This window comes from Neofelis nebulosa, chromosome 14, assembly GCF_028018385.1.
Source record: "Neofelis nebulosa isolate mNeoNeb1 chromosome 14, mNeoNeb1.pri, whole genome shotgun sequence".
Lineage (NCBI taxonomy): Eukaryota > Metazoa > Chordata > Mammalia > Carnivora > Felidae > Neofelis > Neofelis nebulosa.
Window position 1 is genome coordinate 73,062,100 of NC_080795.1, and position 24,069 is coordinate 73,086,168.

Below are 24,069 nucleotides of genomic sequence, written 5' to 3' on the forward strand. Positions count from 1 at the left end.
ATGGCTGTAAAAGAGAGTGGCTGCTTCTGTGGATGTTGTATGTATGGAGCTCCTTTTATGGACCAGGCACTTTACTACCTTATTTCACTTAGTCTTGGCAGATGCGAGGTTTTTACACGTGCTTATGGATTGGAATGTCCTTCTTCAGTCCAGGAAGAGCATCCAGATCTTTTTTAAAGTTTTAACGCAACAACGTAGAACCAAGTACCTAACACTTGAGATGTGCTCAAGAAATATCAGTTCACTCCCTTCTATTTCAGCCATCAGGGGTTTTTGACTTTAGAGCTACCCACAGCCCTTATACGATAGCAGCTTCCAGGCAGATGAACTTGACTTTCTTCTAGAAAGTCACGTAGGCACGTACGTCTGTGTTTTTCTAATGCTCAGGCACGTGGCTTGCACCTCATATTACCTAGCGAGATATGTAAGCTCTGCTATTAAGAGGTAAGCACACATGGGCGGAGTCTAATTGGCATCAAAGCGATCATGTTGATTCGATAGGTCACAGTATGTGTAATAATAGAAGTGTCTGCAGGAACAATTAGTCTTTTTAACAGCTAAGCTGGACACTAAGGAAATCAGCACAAATATGGGAAAACTTGGGGTAGCACAATTCACATGCAAACACACACATTCTATATACAGACTTTCCTTGACTTACTATGTGGCTGTGTTCCAACAAGCCCATCATAAGTTGAAAATATCCTAGGTCCCAAATGCATGTGATACGTCCAACCTACCAAATATCAGAGCCTAACTTAGACTAACTTAAACACGCTCAGAACACTTAGATTAGCCTACAGGTGGGCAAAATCATTCAACACAAAGCTTATTTGATAATAAGGTGTTGACTGTCTCATGTAATTTATCGAGCACTGTGCTAAAAGTGACAAACAAAACGGTTCTAAGTGTATCAGTTGTTTATAGTCATAATAGCTGGCTGATTGGGGGCTGTGGCTCCCTGCGGCTGGCCAGCATCACGAGAGAGGACTTTACTGCCCGTTGCTAGCCCGGAAAGGATCCAAATTCACATTTTGACGCATGGCTTCTGCTGACTGGCTATCTCTTTTGCACTATCATAAAGTTAAAAATCCTAAATAGAAACATCGTAAGTCAGAAACCGTCTGTAGAGACATGTACCCATCTGTCAATCTACCTGTCTCATACCAGCCGTCAGAGCATATCATTATTTGTTCTTCCACATCCTGCTGGAGACAGGGATTTTTAAAAAAACATTTTAACGTTTCTTTATTTTTGAGAGAGAGAGACACACACACAGAGTGAGTGGGGGAGGGCCAGAGAGAGAGGGAGACACAGAATCTGAAGCAGCCTCCAGGCTCTGAGCTGTCAGCACAGAGCCCGGCGCGGGGCTCGCACCCACGAACCGGGAGATCGTGACCTGAGCCGCAGCCGGACTCTTAACCGACGGAGCCACCCAGGCGCCCCACGAGCCTCATATCTTGATCCATCCCCCACCCCGTGCCAAGATTAGGTATATAATCTGAAGCCACGGTGACCCAGTCTTCAGCCACTCTCACCGGTGCACTAGCACACCAGGAAAACTTTTCTCCAAGCCTTTACTGCTGCTCTTGCTTCTCCCTAGACTCCCCCCTCTCTCTGGAATATTCAGGGTTTGCTCCCTCAACACCTTGAGGTCTCTGTCCAGATGTCAGCCTGTCACTGAGTCCTTCCCCGATTAGCTTATTCAAAATAGCCACCCTCTGAAATAAGGGGTGAGGATTAAGGAGAGCGCTTGTCATGATGAGCCCTGGATGGTGTATGGACTTTGAATTGAATCTCTATATTGTACACCTGAAACTCATACAGCACCGTCTGTTAACTATACTTGGACTAAAATTAAATGATGACCACAAAACAAAACAAAACAAAACGGCCACTGTGTCCCCAGAACTCCTCATTTGTAATTCTCTGCTTATTATGATATTGCAGCATATTATACTTGTTTTGGTATATTGTCTGTCTTCTCCTGAAAGGATGTGGATCTCGTGAGGGCAGGGGTTTTTGTCTGTCTTTATCTTTGTTACCTGTGTAGTTCCTGCAAAAGTGCCTGGCACATACAGAACTCAGTAAATATTTATTCAAAGTGTGAATGAATGAATGAATGAATGGATGAACGAGTGACATGTTTCTTATCAGACTCTACTGTATTTCAGTGTCCTCAGTGGCCCTAGCACGCCCGACACTATGGCCATAAGGAAAGTAGGTGGGAGGGGCGCCCGGGTGGCTCAGTCGGTGAAGCGTCCGACTTCGGCTCAGGTCACGGTCTCGCGGTCCGTGAGTTCGAGCCCCGCGTCGGGCTCTGGGCCGACGGCTCGGAGCCCGGAGCCCGCTTCGGATTCTGTGTCTCCCTCTCTCTCTGCCCCTCCCCCGTTCATGCTCTGTCTCTCTCTGTCTCAAAAAAAAAAAAATTAAAAAAGGAAAGTAGGTGGGAAAGTACTTGAGGAACATGTGCGAAGTAGCAGGTGTATTCTAGATACATTCACATGTTTTCACTTAAATCATACAGTGACTTTAGAGGCAGGATTATTATCCCCATTTACAGATGAGACAACTGTGGGTCAAAAATACAAGCCACCAGCAGACAAAAACTTGTCCCTGGTAAGCATCGGTAGTAAATGTTGGAAACAGAACCTGTACTCTGTTATGTCTCTTGCCAGAAGTTATGTCGTCGGATGTGCTTCCTTCTCTCCAACGTACAGCCCACCGGTAGGAACAGTTAAACGAATCCCAAATTACAACATCTTCCAGACTGTGGCCCCTGTCACACATGCCGCAATGGGGGACAAAAGCCCTGTCCTCTCACATTGAGGCGGGCAGGGTTATAAAGACTTCCCAGCAGAGCGACAAGCAAGTGGAATTTTGCAGTTGGGGCCCGAATCAGGCAATTCAGCATTCCCTTACAATTTGCTATCTCTTTGCTATTAAGCAAGTTATGTTGCCCCTTTGACTCTTGGCTCTCTCATCTATAAAATATAGTAATTTCAGCCCCACACGTTTGTAGGGCGCATGGAATTACATGACACTTGTACAATTCCCAGCACACTCCTTGGCCCAAGGCACATGTTCCCAGGTATTGGTGTTGTCTCCACAAGGACAAATAGAGTAAAGAGAGCTCGCACCAAGAAATTAGTTTTCCCTGGAAAGATGTGATTTGGTTGGATACATCCTTCACTTTAGGCCATGGGCTGCTTTGAGAGTAGTTTTCACAGGTGACTTCCAGAAATTCAAACTCGGAATAACTTCATTATGGGCCCATGCTACTGCCCTAAGGCCTGAAATAAAAACATCTAACGTCTTCTTTATCTGATGCTCACAAACCCTTTAAAGGGTAGACAGAGCCCAGATGTTCAGCAACTTTTATTGCTTACGCTGCAGTTTATACCACTCTGATGAGACTATTACAATCCAAATGTCCCCGTGCTTACCCCAGGAAAACAGAAGGTAATTATCATTTCTGTGAGCGTTCCGAGGGCTTTGAAACATTTTTCATCACCAAAGTATAAAAGGGAGGTAATTTTCATTTTATTTGTTTAGTTCTTGATTGTTTCTTCCTCTCTTTTGGGGGGTGGGGGGAATCACAAAAGAGAGTGTTGCATATCGAATTTGGCTTGGTATTAAAACAAAGCTCTGTCCTCAGCTTGTTTTCGAAAGTCCACCATGGAATTGTTTCCTGGACTGGGTGGTACAGTGGCCGGGTCTTAACTAAGGTTAGAGTAAACATTGGCTAATGAGATCTGGTTTTGTTGTTTAGTTTTTGTTTTATAGCCATAAACCCAACTCTGCAATCCAGCTAGACTTGGAGAGGAGCAAGGAAAACACGGAACCCATAGGACTGCAGTGAGGCACAAAGATGACAGGATATTCCTAGCAGATGGGGGGTGAAGGGGTGCTCCCCCGCGCTACAGAAGGAATGATCTGGTAGTTAAGATAAAACACAAGTCAAACTTATTAGATTTGTCCACAGTCAGCAATGGATCTTTTTTTTTTTAAATTTTTTTTAATGTTTATTTATTTTTGAGACAGAGAGAGACAGAGCATGAATGGGGGAGGGCCAGAGAGAGGGAGACACAGAATCCGAAACGGGCTCCAGGCTCTGAGCCGTCAGCACAGAGCCCGACGCGGGGCTTGAACTCACGGACCGAGAGATCATGACCTGAGCCGAAGTCGGTCGCCCAACCGACTGAGCCACCCAGGCGTCCCAGCAATGGTGATCTTCTTACTGGTCTTGCCATTCCTGGATCCAGGGCACTCCATGGCTGTCACAATATTAATGCCCTCTGTCACCTGGCCAAAGACCACCTGCTTGCCATCCAACCGGTCCGTCTTGGCAGTGCAGATGACAAACTGGGAACCATTTGTGTGAGACCCAGCGTTTACCATGGACAAGGTGCCAGGACCCCTATGCTTCAGGATGAAATTCTCATCTCAGATTTCTCCCCAGAGGTGGGTTTACCACCAGTGCCATTATGGCGTGTGAAGTTACCACTTGGGTATGTGAATCCTGGAATAATCCTGTGAAAGCAAGAAACTTTATAACCAGATTCTTTCTCCCCAGTGCTCAGAGCATGAATTTTTTTCTGCTGTCTTTGGAACTCTGCAAACAGCTCAAAGGAGACGTGGCTCAAGGGCTTGCCGTCCTCGGCGATGTCGAAGAACAGGGTGGGGTTGATCACGGCTGGGCAGCCTGTGGATGGCTCTGGGGCAGCAGGGTGTGCAAGGCCAAGGTCTGGTTTTTTAAACTCTTGCTTCTGAGCAGAAGAAAATGCAAAGACTAAAATAAAGCAATCTGGAAAAGTCCAATGTGGATTCCAAATCTCCCACTCTGTCCATATCCCCAAGCTGCTGTTCTTGGAGGGGAGTCTGAGCAATGTTGGAGCTGCTTTGAGTGCAAAATACTGTGCTCTCAGCTTTGGCATGGACCCGATCTTCGATCTTTCCTTGGTGAGAATGAACTACCTACATCTGGAGCACCTGCTTGTGTGTTAAAGTGAAGAACCGTGGTCCAACTCCAGGTAAGCTCTGCATCAGTGGCCCTGGGGATGTAGCCTAGGAATCCATTTTTTTTTTCTCCTTAAATAAGTTCCTCAAGGTATTCTTATTCATCCTGAAGTGCACAGACCGGTTAGATGTGTGTGCACACATCTGCCAATTTCCCAAAAACTGGATAGAAGCTAGTTTGGTTCCGTTAGGAAAAGAACCCCCCTCCCCACCCCACCAATCACCAAAATTAAAAAAGAAAGATGTTTTGTAAAAAGCCTGCTCATCTCAAAACCTCCCTCGTCTCCCGCTTTTCATCTGTGTGGTGTTCTCTCTCGTGATTACAGAGCGTTCCAAATGGTTGCAGTCATTTTGAGCATGTTCCCTGAGATCATATCTCTTCCAAGCTCCGGGGAGAAGAGGAGGTCAGAAATAAGTTCCTGAGGTGGGAGCTCGCCTTGCAAGGACGCAGCTCTCTGTAACTCTGGCCGTGGCCTCCTTTCCTTTAAGCAACTCCTTCCTAGCTTGTTTGACTCTTTACCCACAACCCTTCAATGTTCCCAGCTGGAATTAGTCACTACGCCCTCTCCTAGCCAGTGAAGCTCCTTATCTACTTTGCTTCACTTATTCCCGTCTCCCTTGCAATGAGTTAAATCAAAGGAAAAGTCATTTGCGTCGTGCTCTCCGAAGCATTTGCACATACGTGACCTCAGCACTCTTCACGATATACTCTAGTTGGGCATTGGGATGCTTGCTCCTTGGTTTACGAAAAGATGCCATGGCTTCAAAGATTAAGTGACTTTCCCAAGATTAGGAAACTAGTTAGAGGTAGAAACAGAACATCTTCTTATAACATTGTTGTGTGTGTGTGTGTGTGTGTGTGTGTGTGTGTGTAAATTATGGAGTCTTCTGCCTATTTCGTTAAACCACAAAATTGTTTAAATTAAGCAGCTGTAGGTACCAGAAGCATATTAGATAGTTTGGAATATAAGAATATCAGCAGAGTATCTTCCATTAAGAAATTTACAGTCTTATTAGATCGTAAATCATAAAAAAAACCCCACAACTTTCACCCTGGCTATGGTCTGAATGTTTATGAGCCCCCTTCCCACCTTAAATTCGTAAGTTGAAATGCTAATGCCCAATGTGGTGGTATTATGAGGTGGAAACTTCAGGAAATGATGAAATCATGAGGGCAGGGGCCTCATGAACAAGATTAGTTCCCTTATAAAAGAGTCCCCAGAGAGCTCCCTTTTCCCCTTCTGCCACACAAGGGCACAATGAGAAGTCTCCAATCAGAAAAGAGCCTTCACCCAACCACGCTGGCACTGATCTTGGACTTCAACCTTCATGATATTGTTTATAAGCCATATGGTGTATGGTATTTTGTTATAGTGGCCCAAACAGACTAAGACAACCCTGTAGTATAGGTATTTATCCTTTTCCCCCTCAAATTAAAAAAGAAAAGGTTACTTATTTATTTTGAGAGAGACAAAAACAGCACAAGCTGGGGAGGGGTAGGGAGAGAGGGAGACTCCCAAGCAGATTCCACGGTGCCAGCCCAGAGCCTGATGCGGGGCTCACACCCATGAAACCGTGAGGTCATGACCTGAGCCCAAACCAATAGTTGGATGCTTAACCGACTGAGCCACCCAGGTGCTTCCCTTCCCTCAAATTTTTTAAGCATCCGTATATTTGACACCACACCAAGAGCACGTAATTGAAAAACAAAATAACAGTACAGCACAACAGAGTAACTGCCATTAAGAACCTAAATGCAGAGGAAGAGAGATCGACCCACTAGATGAACCATAGGGTGTGTTACATTGTGGCTAAGACCTTGTTCTTTGGACACATACTTCTTGGATATGTTTCTTGTCTTTACCACTTAATACCTCTGTGATCTTGGGTGAGAACTTCTATGTGTTACTCCTTGATGACTAAATAAGTATGTAAAGAACTTAAAACAGATCCCTGGAACAAAGTGCTCAATAGATGTCCATAACAAGAGCAACAACGATAAAAAATAATGCAATGTTACAATTATTACTTAACTTTAAGTCTTTGGCCACATTTGGGAAGATATTAGCCGTTATCTCTTTAAAATATTTTTCTTCCTCGTATTTTTTCTCTTTTCCATCTGGAGCTTAGCCTTTTTGATCTTAACAGTCCTAAGGCTCCTTGTCTTTTTCAATCACTTTCCTTCTCTGTTGTTCAAACTCGATAATTTTTATTGATTTTACTGATGGTAGCATGAAGTTTACTGACTTTTTCTCTATCATCTCTAATTTGCTACTGAGCCCATTCAGTGAAAAGTATTATTTTTCAGCTAATCCTTTGTTATAACTTCTATTTATCTAATTACATGTTGTTTCTTTTATTTCAAAAGTGGTTACCCTTACTTTGTGGAGCATGGTTAAATTAACAGCTCGGAAGTCTTCTGTCTATAAGAATTCCAACATCTCTATCACCTCAGGGTTAATATCTACAGTTGACTTTTTTTTCCTTGCAAGATATTATAGTTTCTTCATTCTTCATGTTTATAATTTTGGATTATATCTTGGACATTTTGAATATTGCAAGGGCCTAAATCTCATTTAAATCCTATAGGGAATATTTTTTATTTGTTTCAGCAAGGAATTGCCCTAGTTCAAGGTCACAAATTCCTACTGTCCTTTTCTCTGGGCTGTGGTTCCAAATGTAGGCTTAATTTTCAAAGCCTTTGAAGGACCACTTAGATTTGTCCCACGTGTGTATCATGGAGCGGCCAGTCTGGGAGCTGGGTGAGGATTTACCCCGTTGTTCAATTCTCAAAGTCTTTTGTATGCAGTTTAAGACCAAGCTCTATGAATGCACAGCTTGAAGGCGAGCCCAAGAGTTCAAGGGTTCATACCTTTTATGGCACCCCTTTATTTCCCTTTGGTTATTTTCCAGACACATTCTGGCTCCCCAAATCCATCCCATTCATTGATCCAGTCCACCACAGTCCCACCTTTGTTTTCTGTCTAGGAAAGGACACTGTAGGTTCCCAGCTTTGCCATGTACTTCCTTATACTGAGACATCAGGGGCCAAAGAACCAGGGTATATGGAATGGTAAGAAGGAACACCTCCCACTCCCTTAGTGCAATGGTTTCCTGGTCAGTAAGGCTTCCTCTGCCAGTCCCCCCACTACTAATGTCATGGGATTGCCTGGAGACTGGGTTGGGAGAGAAGGAAAAACAAAACCAAAACAAAACCAGGGGACTCTACTATTCTCTCTGACCCATAGGAACCCTCTTTCCTATCTATTCCTTGGACCAGAAAGAGAAGGTTATCATTATTATTATTTTTAATCTTTTTACACGTTGAATTGTACCCCCACCCTCAATTCATATGTTGACATCCTAACACTTGCACGTCAGAACACGACTTTATTTAGAAATGGGATCATTGCAGATGTAAGTAGCTCAGCCACACTGGACTAGGACGATCCCCTAATCCAGTATGGCTGATGCTCTTATAAACAAGGAAGCTTGGATGTCAGTACATATAAAGGGAAGCTGATGGAAGGAGATAGCCATCTGCCAGCTAAAGAGAAGCTTGAAGTAAATCCTTCCCTCACGACCCTCAGGAGGAACTGGCAGTGCTTACACCTTGATTTTGAACTTCTATCCTCCGGAACTGTGAGATAATACATTTCTGTCTTTTTTTTTAAGGCACCCAGGGTGTGGTACTGTGCTCTGATAGTTCTAGCAAACTAATACAGAGCTCACATCTGGTGCACACTTACGGGTTTCAGACTGTCTTTGAATCCAGGCTCAGAAATACTGGAGGAGGAAAAAGGGGAAAGTCATCACTGGTTTGGTGTTATTTCGAGTTCTGCTTTCCTTCCCCAATCTGCCTGCTACCGCTTTTATTTTATTTTTATAAATATTCTTCAGATCTCTACTCCATGCATTCTGTCCGGGGTTGTTCACTGCGTGGAGCGGGAGGGACAGGACGGAGTGTGCTTACTCAGCCTTGGCCAGAACCGAAACTAACAGTTTTGGGTTTGCTGCTTCCCTCTCCTTGTTTTGATTTTACAGGGTTGACTTGAGGAAAAGGATCTTATGTTATTCCGTCATCTTGCCAAGATGTTGAAACAAGGAGCTCTCAATCTTTTTTCCTTCTAAGACCGATTTCCTCCAGGCTCAGTTTAGAGACGTTGACATCTTTTTGGTTGCAATTTAAATTTCTGAGTTCACTGTGTTCATTATTTTTCAGGGCTGAGGGCGTTTTGGACTCCGTGGCAAAAAAAAAAAAAAAAAAAAGTGAATTATTTCTCTTCACCTTTAATGATGAAGAAATGGGTACCCAGTGGCAAGGCATTCTTAGCAAACCTATTTCTGATTCATCTGAGTTTTATCCAATTCAATTCCATAGACCTTTATTGTTCTTTCTTTTTCTTCTCCCCCCCCCCCTCTTTTTAACTTTACAAACAACACTAAAAGAATGAGTTAGACAGGATTATTTTCCTCAAGGAATTTAGGCAAACCGCCCGTCAGAACCCTGATATACTCAATTTATAGAATAGGAATAATTATACCCACCATACAGATGTTGTGTGCAGATTTTGAAATATATGAAAGAAAAAAACATCTTAGAAACATAGTGTTATGCCAATGAAGGGTTAGGATATTTTATTTGTCCTAAATGTGCCCTCTTTCTAGCTTTAAAGGAGCCTGAGGATAGGATGTTGGGTTTAGCTGAATAAAACTATGTTTCCTTTCTCCACACTGCTTCAGATTTTGTTTCCACCTCTTCTCAACTTAATATTTCAAGGCAGAGCACTCCCCGTACTTTGAGTCTGGAATGGTACAACAGTCTCTGCTGGCCTTTGCCCTTTGGGGGAGCATCCCAACCATCATTAAGTCTTTTTGAAAGAACAAGTACCAGCCATTATACACAATCTTCCACCAACAGCATGTTATATTCCACGAACAGACTCCATGAATCTTATAAAACAGGAGACTATGTCATATTCAGATTTAAGAGAAAAAGGTGAGGTATGAAAGTGCATAATGCCTTAAGCTGACATATAACTTGCCTTGGCTCTTGAAGCTACCCTCAGTCTCTAGTATCTTTATTCTCCCCATTTCTCAACCTGTCAAAATAGGATGCATTTATTCGACAAGTAATTTCTGAGCCATATTGTTTTGATTTGGCAGTGGAGAGAGTAGGGAAGCTTCATGTTTTCAAGGGGCTGGCATACTGATGGGAGAGAGTGGAAAGAAGAAGGAAGGGAGGGAGGGAGGGAGGGAAGAAGTAGGGAGAGAGAGAGAGAGGGAGAGAAAGAGAGAGAAAGATATCAGATAATGATAAATGTTGGGAAGGGAATTATAACGGAGAATAGAGAACAGTGAAGTGTCAGGACAAGAGTCTCGGAGACCCATGAAAGTCTAGAGCAGGAGCACTCCAGGCAAAGGAAATAACTATTTCAAAGGCCCTAAGGTACTCTTGGCACAACGGAGGAATAGACTGTGGGTCAGGATGGTGATGACTTGGGGCACGTGGGCCACTATGAGGTCATAGGGATGGTCACCAACCAGATACAGACTTTGCAAGTCAATGCAAGGAGGAGTTTATTGTAGTCCAAGTGTGATGGAGGCATTAGTGGTTTTTTAAGCTGGGAGTAACAAGTTCTGATTTACTCTTTAAAATTTTCACCCTGTCAGTTATGGGCTTCTCCTTGAGGACCACTTTGAAATGTCTCTTCTGTCAAACATTCTTCCCTCAAATAACCGGGCAACATCAGTTCCTCCTTCATCTTGGGCTTGAGTGCAGATCACCATCACATATAGTCATTTGGAGCTTGGTGACGAGTCCAGCTTAATTGAACCTGAGTATTTCTCTTCTGTAAATAGAAGGATGGTACCTAAAAGAAAATAAGTACACAGAAAAGGCTGTGGCACTTAGTAGGCTCTTGGTAATTTCTGGTGCACTACAAGCCATTAGCACTTTGAACCTAAAACTTAGCATTTATTTTATCTTAAGTTCTAGCTGGTTATTTGTATGTCTGGTTCATCCCAATGACTGACTTTCTTTAAGAAAGATATTTCTTACATTGGTACCCCCTTCATCCAGTAGAGTCATAGGAACGTCAAGAAATCACAAACTGCGGTGTGTTCACCAAAGTCCGTTTCTTTCTCATCCTGTATAAACAGCTAAACAAGATTTCCCAACCCTCCAGTTAAGTATGACCACGTGACTGAGTTCTAGCCAACTGGATGTACTTGGAAGTGATATACACGATTGGCAATCCTCGCCCTTAAAAGCTTCCCGGGGGTGATTCTTCCAATCCTTTTTCTTGTTTGCTGGCAGAGTGAAGAATTATGAGGCACTGGGGAAGGCTGGGTAGAAAGAAGCCAGGGACCCTGAACCACTGTAAATCCTACCTGCTGGAGGGAAAAAAGAAATCTTACTTTGATAAGCTATGAAGACACCAGAGCTTCTCTTACACTCTGCTGGTGTTACCCTAACTAGTGCGATGTACCATCACGTGTGTAGAACTTGTGTTTGCCTTCACATATTTTGTCTCCTTTACTCTTTTCTATCATGGAGGATGCAAGGCAAGGCAATCTAATTTTTCCCATTTTATACAGGAACTCTGTGGGGAAGGTTGTGATTTCCCCCGATGGTTAAGGCGAGAACCAAGCCTTGACCTCTTTATTCTGCTTTAGGAGAAACAAATGCACAAATCTCATAGGTGAGGAGGAATGGATTAGAAAGGAGTAAACCAAGATTATGAGAGACCAGTAAGGAGGCACTCATGGTTAGGGGTGGCAAGAGATGAGATTCTGGGAAGTGAAAGGGAAGGAGGGGAAGGGTGGGGTGAGAAGTAGATGGAAGTCCCAGGGCCCTTCGTGGTGCACCTTGCTTGGCTGTCACCTCCCTTCCTTATTAAAGCCCCCATTTTATCATGTTGGGAAACTAACCAGCTTCTTCCAAATTAATAAAGCACATCAGAATTCGAGGCGAATGGGATTCTATGGGAGCAAGAGTTGTGGTTAAGGAAAAATGGGTGATGCGAGAGACCCTTGGAAGGTATAGGAGAAATACAGTCGTTGTTGTTATTTTCAAGAGTGTTAAGTCATGCCACCCAGAGCAAAATTTTATTCACTTGGGTTATCTTTTGACCTATTTCAAGACTCAACATGTGAAGGGAATACATGGTTTGGGGTCTTCCACACTTGACTTTCGGCCTTCAGATGGCAACTGGCTGCGACATGACTTTCAAGTTCTTGTTTCTAGCCCAGGCTTCCTCCTAGGGCTCACATTCACCGATTTGTTTGCTTGAAAACCGAGTCTTGTGAAACGGCTCCCTCTCTCAATTTAATCTATCACCAGTCCCTGTAGAATGTGCCTCTTAAACATCTCTTGAAATGACTTCTCACTTTAATTTTAAAATGGGTTCTAGCTCACACTCCTTGCTGAAGTTATTTCCAATTTTTCACTAAAAATATCTATGAAAATGCATTTTAAAAAGATAAAATGTGTCAACAGCATCAAATTTTAAAGCCACTAAAAATTACGGGAATCCAAATCACTTTTAACAGATTACCAGAGATTAATATAATAGAAAAACATTTTTTAACAAGTGCCTCTGTCGTCCATAGAACCAAATCAAATTTACCATTCATTCTGGAAAAAAAATCATAGAAAATTCTTTAGTTTCTGGTCTCTGTGTCCCTGAAATAAAAAGTTTAAACCAACAAAAAAGGAGCTCTGTCTTATGTGGAATATTCTGTCAAAAGCAGTCACCATGAAGCTTCTATTCCCAGTGTTTCTATTTTGTTCTTCTTTGTCTACAAAGAAGACTCTCTCTAGTACATGTGGAACATGTCATACTTGTACATAATAACTGGATCTTGGGTAAATTATGGACTCCAGGAGGGCAGAGGTTATGTCTGTTGTGTTCTTCATGGTGTTTGCAATACCTCAAGAGAGCCTAGGAGACAGTAATGTGCTCCACATTGCTTTGTTTTTACACTACACCCATCCCCATGCAAACAAACAAACAAATACTAAAAAACAACTATGGCTGAAAAACAAAAAGACAATTGTCCATAATACACAGTATTTGGATATGCAGTATTTGGAAGGCGAAACGCTTCATGGAAAGACTCATGAATGGGAACAGAAAAAGAGATCTGTCAGCAGGTTATTTTGTGATTTTTGCCCCCACGGTAGTCCATCGGTTCAAAGGACAATGAACCGCATAGTGAACATAGGAAAAACTGCAATCTCTGTTGAGCAGACCTACTGGTAGTTTTTGAGTTGCAATATCTCCATTCCTTCTTTGAGAATGGCATTTAACCGTCACCCAAGTGAACAGTGCCTGGAAGCCAGGGCTGGCAAACGCTTAGTGTATAGATACATAGTACGGCAACACAGTATAGACAAAGCTCATCGCACTTGAAAGTGAATAAAGTGGAAAGTAAACATGAAATCTACTGTAGAACTGGTGAAAAAAAAATCCTGAACACCCAGGAGATCTTTGCACCTACCAATATATATATCTATATTTTACAACAATTAGAGGAAAGTGTTGGGGAACTAAATGCTTTGAAAGAATGCAGGAAGTGATGACGTCTGTAAAACTGGAGCAGGAAGGCTTAAGCAGACAGCTAGTTGACATGCAAAGACAGCAGGCTGGGAAGACAAGAGAGCTAAGAGACCTGGAAGGGCTGAAAGATAGCAACAATTCACCAGCGGAGCTAAAACCCCTATTAGAGGTAGGAAAGGGGCTAAAGTGACAATGGTACACAAAATGTGCCCGGCAAACTTGAGCGGTTCTACCAAAATGCAAGGGAAAGATGATTATTATTAAAGAAAAAAGTAAATAAAAGCTACGGAGGGGAAAATGTACGGACAATACTATGTGGCTCTCTAACATTACTTTTAATAGTAAGCCTTTCAGATTTTAACCTCATAGTTCTATAAAAGTTGATTTTGTTAATATGGTTTTGTTAATATGATGAAAATTAATTTAGTGTAGGGACATATCTTAAAAGAACTTATATCATTTAAAGGAACATTTCAACATGAGTATCAATAACATATAGAACGTTGCGGAAGTGTACATAGTTAATAAAACTTAGTAACTGTTAATAAAAATTAAAGAAAACCTAACATCAAAACCTGCCTTTACAGAAACACTCGCAGAAAACCCAAGAAATCACAAATTCAGTGGAGTTTGAACGTGGCCATTAAAACAATTCTACAACCTTGAGTTGAATGAATTGAATAGGTGTTTATGATGAATTTACAGATGTACACATTGGTAAAAAAAAAAATAATTTACTCTTTTTGAATTCGATTTTACTCTGATCCAGAAAAAATACTCAACGGGAGTGCTTTTGTTTAATTATTTACTGTACAAAAGTTTGTGGAGAACCTACTATTTGGTGACAATATTCTGCGTTCTGGGGACTGTGCTGGTGAACAAAACAGCCTTTACCCTGTCACCGCCGTCTTTAGTCCAATGTGGCATGCCAGTAATCAATCGGACAATCACAAACAGCTGTAAAGGTTGTGATGGTTGTGATGGTTGTGTATAAGGGCCTGTTGGGCCTGAGGAGAGGAGCCTCGTCCAGTCCTGGGATCCCAGGGAATTATGGGGCTATGCTACAACAGGTCATCACCAACATGAAGGCCAAGGGGAGAAAGGTCCTGGTGAGTTGGAAAAACCGGGAGTTTCTTGTGCTCAACTTTTAGAATTAAGGAATGAAACTGAGAAGAATCACAGAGAGGAGGAAGCTTGTAGAGACAGACCATTTGAAGACGTTGGGTAGAATCCTAGGAATATCTTGGTTCTTTAGACATAGTGTTCCGACGAAATCTTGAGTGTATTTGTACTTGGATCTTTGTGCTTTTGTGTGTTTTGTACTTCAAAGGACAGGTGTTCTTGTAACCCCCTTCTATGTGTCAGGTACTTTACACTTAATGATGTCACTGAATTTCTCTACGAATTTCACGAGGTAGACACGATTAGCTTTATTTTCGTAAGACGGAAATAGTGGCACAGAGAAGTAGATCAAGCTGCTTACATTCAAGCTGGAAGTGGCAACAGGGGGAATAAAATATAACTCCCCACATCTACCAGACCGGATGGTGAGGATGAGGAGGAAGATGTTGATGATGGAGATGAAAAGAGGACCCCCATCATCACCGTAAGAGCAACAAATATTCGCTGAGTGCCAGGCACTAGTCTTAGAAGGTTACATTAGTTTATTTTCACAATAGTCCTAGCATTGTCTTTGTTTCGTAGATGAGGATGTAGAAGTTTAGGGAGTTTTGGCAAATTCTGGGCATGAGTAAGAATCGTCAAACTGTGCTTGTTCCTTTGAGCACAACCTCCAGTGGTACTCAGGTTCTCTGTGTGGGCTGCCCTCCCTTCCCCATCCCCTTGTTGTCTGATTAACCTTCACACCTATCTTTCTTTCTTTCTTTCTTTCTTTCTTTCTTTCTTTCTTTCTCCATCCATCCATCCATCCATCCATCCTACATCTATTTTTGAATGCATCTCAGGCATTGCCTGTGCCAGGGTTTTCCTTCAACCTTCTCATTCCCAGCCTCCATCTGATTAGACACCAGTACTCTGGGTGCCATTTGCAACCTGGGCATATCTTCCTGCTTTCCACCCTTGGTTTTATCTTTGTCTACGTTTCTACCTCTCCCAGTCTTCAGAGAACCCACTGAAGAGGAAGATGCGTCCTGTTTGGCTGTGCGTATCGACTACTTTTGTACACTCTTTTCACACTCTTTGACACATCGTGGGTTCTCCAAGCTCTAACAATTCACTGAGAGGGGAGCCGAGTGACTGGAAACGATGCGTGATTAAAGGAGGGCTGAAGACTGCGTCAAACTTAGAAAAGTTCGCTTCTGGTAGAGGTGCCTTCTGAGTCCAAATTAACCTGTGCTCCTCTGTAGAGACACTGTTTTGTGTTGTTCTTTCCCCCCCTAGGGGGTTGAAGGACATTTTTCTTATGTATAGCTGGACATTAAAAAGACATACCAAGACAAATTGTGTTATGGGATTGGTATTATTTCACTAACATTGCCTGGTATGTAGTTTTCATTTGCAAGCTTCATATTTTTCTTTGAGCTGGGGAAGTTCTTTATCATTGTTGTTATTTTCTCATTAAAGTTATAAACTTTCTTCTGTCTTTTGTGTAATTTGTGTCCTATGTTGGCTTCAATTGGCCACAATTGAATTTGGCCACAATTTGTGACTTGTTCTCTCTTTTAGTCCCAACGAATGTGTACTGATCCCACTGTCCTTTTACTATGATAAATGTGCCTTTCACCTCCTGTAGTCTTTCCTGAAATGAAATTATTTTCTTTTCATGACTGCAAGCTCTCTTTCTATTTTTAATTTATTTTTCATTTTAAAAAATGTTTTATTTTTGAGAGAGGAAGAGAGAGAGCAAATGGGGGAGGGGCAGAGAGAGGGGGAGACGCAGAATCTGAAGCAGGCTCTGAGCTGTCAGCACAGAGCCTGACATTGGGCTCAAACTCACAGACCACGAGATCATGTCCTGAGCCAAAGATGGACGCTTAACCAACTGAGACAACCAGGTGCCCCTAAGATCTCTTCTTAAAGATTCAAAGTCCTCTTGACTCTTGAAAAAAATTAATTTAAGCATGTGAAAGGTTCCTCCTTTTTCTCCTAGTTATCCATTTTCAGAATCTTTTGGACTGTGGTATTTTTCCTCAAGTCCCTGATTTTTCTTCATCTCCCACTCTGCCACTTGGGGCTGTCATATTTTCCATGAAGGGAATGATACAGAGCTTCTCTCAGGATTGTGTGGGTCTCTGTTCGTAATTCCTAAGCATCTTGTTCTTTGAGATGTGGCAAATTATTGGCCATGTTGACACTGTCTTTAATCCAATCTAGTTTTTTCTTTATCTTGCAGCAAGTGCTCAATATTTTTGGCATGTGGACGTTACTATTTGTGAAATTCTACTGAAAATAAAGGTTTTTTTACTTTAAGTTTTACTGGTCATTGTACCATAATTCTGGAAGTCTCCTGTATCCTGTTTACATAGAAGAATTTCGTGTTAATTTTAAAAGTGAATTTAAAAATGCCAGCCAACTTATTTATACTTTTCTTTATTCTTACAATTTCATAAAGCACGTATGTCGTTCATATAATCAGGAAAAATTTAATTTAAAAGTTACAGTATTCATTTACATTATTGATAAGGTCTCTGTTTTCATGTAATCTCCTGAGACGCGTAAAGAGATGATCAGTACACAGGTAACACTGCGTGAGTCTAAGATGTATAATATATCATTTTGATACATTTATGTGCTGCAAAATGATCACCACAATTATATCTCAGTAAAGCCGAAAGACTAGTAGAAATCATATACTTGCGTTACCAGGGACATGGCGAGGGGTACAGAGAAAACCCACTTCTGCTGAACGCACCCTTTCTCTAGAAACTGGTGACTGTGCCCCTGTTATTTGTTCTTCTGGTGGTCCATGTTGGTGGCTTTATTTAATCACAATTCGTTTTTTATAAAACCAGGAGTCCGTTCATGACAGCAAGGATGTCAGACATTTAAAAATATTTCCTGAGCTGGCTTCAGAGTCACCACGATCCCTTGTCCCTGTCCTGTTGCCTTGGAGCAGACGCACATGTTCTGTCTCTCTTTTCCCTCCAGACAGATTATATTCCATGATGCCTCTTGGTCCTTAGGCAAATAGCTCCCTCCCAGGGCTCCTTTAGTCCTCGAGCTGTCTTCGAGCATGTCTGAATATGCAAGTCTTTAGAGGAGCCTGCCATTTTCCATGTATGCCCTTCATCCACTAAATTCATTGAGACTCAAATAAGCTCAGTGTTGAGGCAGTCTTAGATAATGAGCCTTTTATAAAAAGGAAAAATCAACACTGAAAGCTTTGGGATTATATACAGCTTTGATTTATCTGTGAAAGGTTAGTCTCTATACTATCATTATTAGCAATAATTCTAATGCTGATCCCAACATCAGTTTTCAGATATTGAATATCTATTGCCCTTTGTTAGGAGATTTACCTACAGTATCACATTTAATATTTACTGCATTTTCGTGAATTAGTACTAATGACCCTTACGTAACAAAAGAGGGATCTGAATAATTGGAGAGGTCAAGTGGCTTGCCACAGGTAACATAAAAACGAATGAATGGGGAAATTAATTCAGGGGATGAGAAATTCTCCATTCCAGATACCAGAATGAGGAGATGTCCAGAACTCGACTCAGAGAACAGGAACACTGGAGAGATTGGTCGATAAGGCCAAGTCTACAATCAAAGGTGCTGCCTTGGTTAGCATAGCTCAGGAAATGGTCACCAGATGGGCCAGCAGAAGTTCCTACCCTTGGATGCATCTCCTCTCTCCTTGGCCCATAAAACAGCCCAATGAAGAACTTAGCAGTCTAGATGGCCTGCTCACCTCTCAAAGGTCCGTAGAGTCAGTTTATACTCACTAATTGTCTTTACTGGCTCTTCATTTCTGATCCAGAGGAAGCTGCCTTCCTTCATTTCACCAGGACAGATTTAGTTCTGAAGATTCTCACATCTCTTGGCTTCAACAGTGAAGGAAACACTTTCTGGAATGTTTTAATTTTCCTTTCACGGCGGAAACCAGACCAAGCGGAATAAAGTGAAAACAGGCCCAGCAAAGCAAACTTTTCTCATCCTTTGGGAGAACGGGGCTGACTCAAAACATTTCTAGTTGTAGTGAATTGAGAAGTCTTTCAGTTAGGTGAAATGGAGATGAACGAGTCCACCTCTCTGGGGCAAGCGTAAGGGGAAGGCTAAATCCAGGGATAGAAATCTTATGGTACCAACCTTGTTCAACATAAAGGAAAGCCTTGCAGCAGCCAGAACTGCCCAGAGACAGAATGATCTATGGCAGGAGAGGGTCCATACATCAAAAAAGACAGGTTTCTAGTCACGATCTAACAAAGTCCAGATAAACATTTGGCAGGTATGTTGGAGACGGGGTTCCAGCATCATGTGGGAGATTGGATTACAGTTTCTAAGTTCCTGTATCAGTTGGTAGTTGCTATGTAACAAACCATCTCAAAACTCAATGGCTTAAAACAGTAAGTCTGTATTATTTTTCACATTGTCTAGAGGACAGCCGAATCGTTCCTTCAGTCTTGGTTGGGCTCCCTCATGTGTCTGCAGTCAGCTTATCTGGGTGCAAGTGGCTTTGCCAACCTGGGCTGAAAACTATCATATGTTTGGGAGTGATTGGCTGTAGTCTGGTTGATGATGGTCCTGGCTAAGACAAATGTGTGCCTTCGATGAGGTCTTTAATACTCTAGCAGGCTAGCTAGGATTTGTTTATATAGTAGTAGGAGGGATCCAGTAGACCAAGAAACTCATGGCCTCTTGGGCCCTATTCTTTTTTTTTTTTTTTTTTTAATTTTTTTTTTCAACGTTTTAAATTTATTTTTGGGACAGAGAGAGACAGAGCATGAACGGGGGAGGGGCAGAGAGAGAGGGAGACACAGAATCGGAAACAGGCTCCAGGCTCCGAGCCATCAGCCCAGAGCCTGACGCGGGGCTCGAACTCACGGACCGCGAGATCGTGACCTGGCTGAAGTCGGACGCTTAACCGACTGCGCCACCCAGGCGCCCCCTCTTGGGCCCTATTCTTAAAATTGGAATCTTCACTGCATCTCATCGAACAAAATAAGACACAAAGCCAGTCAAGAGTGAAGGGGTAGGGAAATGACTCTGCATCTTCAATAGGAGGAATTGCAAACTCTTACTGCAAGGGATGTGGATAACTGAAGAGTGAAAAATGCTGAAAAATTACACTGTTTGTAATCAACCACACTCCTCCTTCCATCCCACAGAGCCTGTGATTCCAGGAGGCTTGCAGGCCTACCTTATTCACTTACAAACACATATTGTGACTTTCATTTATCTTTTCTTCTATTAATATATACATAATCTGTTTTGTATCGAAAGGACTTATGGCTCCTAATTGTGATAGCCCATAGAGATCAGCTGTGGCTTCTTGAATAATTTATAAACAATGCTAGAATGTTGTCTTATGTTTCTAGAATTCTTAATGCAGTGGCCAAAATAACAGTATCCACCACCACGGCCGTCATCACCATAACAACAACAACCCAATAACATCAGGATTTTCGACAGTATCCTGAGAGCTTATAAACACACGATTACATTGGGGTGCCCGGGTGGTTCAGTCAGTTGAATGTCTGACTCTCGATTTCGGTTCAGGTCATGGTCTCACCGTTCATTGGATTGAGCCCCGCATTGGGCTCTGTGCTGACAGTGAAGAGCTTGCCTGGGATTCTCTGTCACCCTCTCTCTGTCCCTCTCCTGCTCCCTCTCTGTCTCTCTCTCTCAAAATGAATAAATAAACCTAAAAAAAATAAACGCATTATTATATGTGACCTGTGCAACTAACTTTGGAGGCAGGCAGGGCATCTATTTAACAGGAAGGAAAGTGGGCTTCAAAAGCTTAAAGAACTGGCCCAGAGTCACCTGTTCATTGTTCCCCAAGATTGACGTCTTGGACTTTTTCACATTTCTTGGTTTTTTTTTTTTTTTTTTTTCTGGGAAGATGTTACTGTTAAGCAGGGACACTTCCTGCCTCACAGGAAGTGAGGACATTTTTAAGTATTAAGAAATCAAGTCTTTCTTTACATTCTCAAGTTCATGTCCGTGTCCATGATAAGTAATCTACTCCTGAGGGTAGGAGACTGAGGTTGTTACAAATGGGACCATAGTATTAGTTTTCTTTTCTGCCTTCCTTGCCTTAAGTATTCTATTTAATGCATTTCAATAATACCTAATCTTCAGTGAGTATCCACTCTGAGCCTCACACAATTAACTCTAGGCCATCTAAGTAACATCAAACATTGTAACAGCTCCATGAAATGGGTGTTGGAATATTGTGAAAAATAAGGCTGAGAGACATCGAAGAACTTACAAGCTAACATAGTTTCTTAGGGCTGAACCCAGAATTTGGGCCTAAGTTTGACTCCAAATCTACTGCATACAAACCTTTCTTATTGTCTAAATTCCTGAAATAGCTAATAAAATCGTGCCTCCTGATGGTATTTTGATATCCTGCTATACTTATAACTTCATTAGTTCCTTAAAAGTTTGACAATAGTTAATAGCCAGTGTAAGAATCCCTCTTCCTCTAGTTAGCGATCCTGGAGAGCAGAATGGACAATTGACTTGCTCAAAGTGACAAAGATTTTGGTGCTGCAGATGGGACTGAAAATCAGGTCTGTCTTGAATTTTGAGATGGTTTTTCCTTCGGATATCTTTCAAGGTTGTCTGATAGTAAGACTTCTGCCTTCTTTCTATCTGTTCATTTAAACTTTTTAGACCCAGTTGATTTTTAAAAAAAAATTTTAACATTTATTCATTATTGAAAGAGAGAGACAGAGCATGAGCAGGATGGGGGTGGGGGTGGCGATGCAGAGAAAGAGGGAGACACAGAATCCAAAGCAGGCTCCAGGCTCCAAGCTATTAGCACAGAGCCCGACCCAGGGCTCGAACTCACAAACCTTGAGATCATAACCTGAGCCGAAGTCAGACACCCAACCGACTGAGCCACCCAGGCGCCCCTACTCCCAATTGACTTTTAAATCAATTTTTTAATTAGAAAAATTGGGGGGGGGCAAAAACCCCCCACCATTGTGTTGTACTTTCTAGTTTGATGATATATATCTCTTCTTTATATTTGACTGCAGGTGAGATCTTTCTCATAGGTCCGGGGGCATTTTCAGTGGAATAATATGTGTGTTTCTCCATCCTCCTGGAAGACCAGAAAGAGTATTTAAAGCCTGTGCTTTTGGGAAACATTGTCAGGAGGAATGGAAGAATGGGAAATATTAATTAATGAATTTGTGTTATATATTCACCCTTCTCCTCAGTCTTATTGATTGATGTAACATAAAGCCCAATACGGTAGGTAAATAGAAGCAAAGTATCAATTGTCATGAATCTGGGCAAGTATATGATAACTATGACATTATATCAGAGAATTTCTCCAACTGTAAATCAAGATCTTGTACACATTGGCATGTCTGGAGAGGGGTGCGGACACAGGACCTACAGAACCTTCTCAATCCATATGTCAAAGTAGGTACATGGATGAGGGCTCTACAGCTACTGCCTCGTCCCATTCACAGGTAGAAAAATGAAGGTATCTAGGAAGATGCTCAGAATTCCTTTTATCAAAATGGTCCTCAAACTTAGCACCTGTAGGGTTCTTGGTACTCAGATTGCTGGTCCTACCCCAGAATGTCTCATTCGAGAGATCCGGCATGGAGCTAAAAATTTGGCTTATTTTTTATTTTTTAAACTTTCTAACCAGTGCCCAGGTGATGTTGGTGCCGCTGATGCAGATAACTGCACGCTGGGAACTGCTGCTCTAGAAGGAAGGTCAGCCATGGCACTGGGAATAAGATAACAATGGCAATGGCTGATATTTATGAAGTCCTTGCCACGTGCCCAGTGCTGTTCTACAGCTTTATATGAAATACTTCATTTTAACCTCCCAGCAGTCCAGGAATAGAGAGCCTAGCTTTATCTCCAGTTTGCAGATGAATTTAAATTTATGTGCCCAAGGTCATACACTGATAGGTGTAGGAGCTGGGAATTGAACCCAAGGACAGTGACTCACACACCAGAGGCTGAGACACAGTGCCTATCCTCTTTGAGCTTCAAATGCCCCTGTCTGTAAAATGAAACTCCGAATTCTTAGGTGAGCTCACAGGAATTGCTAATGCATTGACTCAAATGTTTAATATCACTGATTTTCACACACGTTCCGAAAGGTACCTGAAGACCCACTGTTACTTATAAAGTAGGACTCACTGGTTATAACAATCATTGTGGCTTTTTGGGAATCTTGATCCAGAATGTGAACCAGAGTTCTGATGCAGAAATAGAAGAACCTTGCTATTTGATGGGTGGTGGATGAATGATTATTACTATTTGTTGGCTCTCTACTAAGAGCATGCGATCTAATATAAACTTCCCCACAGCTCTGTGAGATTGGATGTTCCTTTTGCCCTCACTTTTCAAATGAGTAAATTGAGGTTTTGAGAAGCTAAATAACTAGTCAAGAGCAGTTAATCTGTGGTCGAGTCAGAAATGCACCAGGCTGGACCCCAAGCTTGATTTTGTAAGCAACACTCTCTGAGTTAGTTTCTCTCAACTGGCATATGTCAAAGTCAAATAAAATGTCTCCTTTTCCATTTCTTCCCCCCACTGAAAATGTTCTTATATTTTTGTGCTTTCTACCCTTTGTGTCTACTGGGGCTGTGTGTGGCAAATCCAGGGAGGAATTGTTTTATTCTTTAATAATCAGGGAACTTCTTAACTGATTTGTCATTCTGAACACTGTAATCAAGTCTGCAATAAGGTCACATTTTTATCCAGTTTATATATCTACCTACAAGGCCTCAAGGGTTTCTCCAACCTCAGGTTTTATTAAGAGTGACTAAGACTTTGCCATCCACGTCCTGGGATGAAGGCTTAATATATCTTCCTATTTGGTTCATATCGGCAACTATATATGCCCCCTATGCTAAGGTTTCATTGGATGATGTGATGTAAATATAAGAGTTACTTGTCCTTAAGGAATTAGCAGAGGATTGATCTCTCAAGATAGTCACTTTGACATCTTCCAGGCACACGGTGTCAGTTCTTTGTGTTTCAATATCACTCTGCCCTTGCTGGTCTATTCTGGAAAATCATTTCTTCAGGAGATGCACGGCCTTGTCTCCACTTGTCCTCTTGGACGATGCTCAGCTTTAATTGGCTCTGTGACTGGAGTGTCACTTCTTCCAATAACTCAAGGGAATGCCTGACTCTGGCTTGCGCTTTGATGCAGACTGGCTGGGTTTGAGGACTCAGAGGGGCAGGACCAGCCAAGAGGGTCTGTCGGGCTTTTGGGGGGTTCCCACTCCTTGAGCTGTGTCCCTGATGCTGTTCCTAGGCAGTGAGCCAGAATAACCACAGGACTTAACTTGTTTGTTTGTTTCTTTCTCCAAGA

The 24,069-nt window shown here is 42.1% G+C and overlaps 1 protein-coding gene across 1 annotated transcript in view; it reads right to left on the bottom strand.

Moving 5' to 3' along the window:
- Positions 1–4,077: 4,077 nt before the first annotated feature.
- The window catches only part of LOC131494546 (peptidyl-prolyl cis-trans isomerase-like), a 41,731-nt gene continuing 21,739 nt past the window's right edge, over positions 4,078–24,069 (bottom strand). The window contains 2 exon segments of the mRNA XM_058698965.1: positions 4,078–4,448; positions 4,451–4,769. Coding sequence (XP_058554948.1) covers positions 4,168–4,448; positions 4,451–4,769 — 600 coding nt within the window. The 3' untranslated portion in view covers positions 4,078–4,167.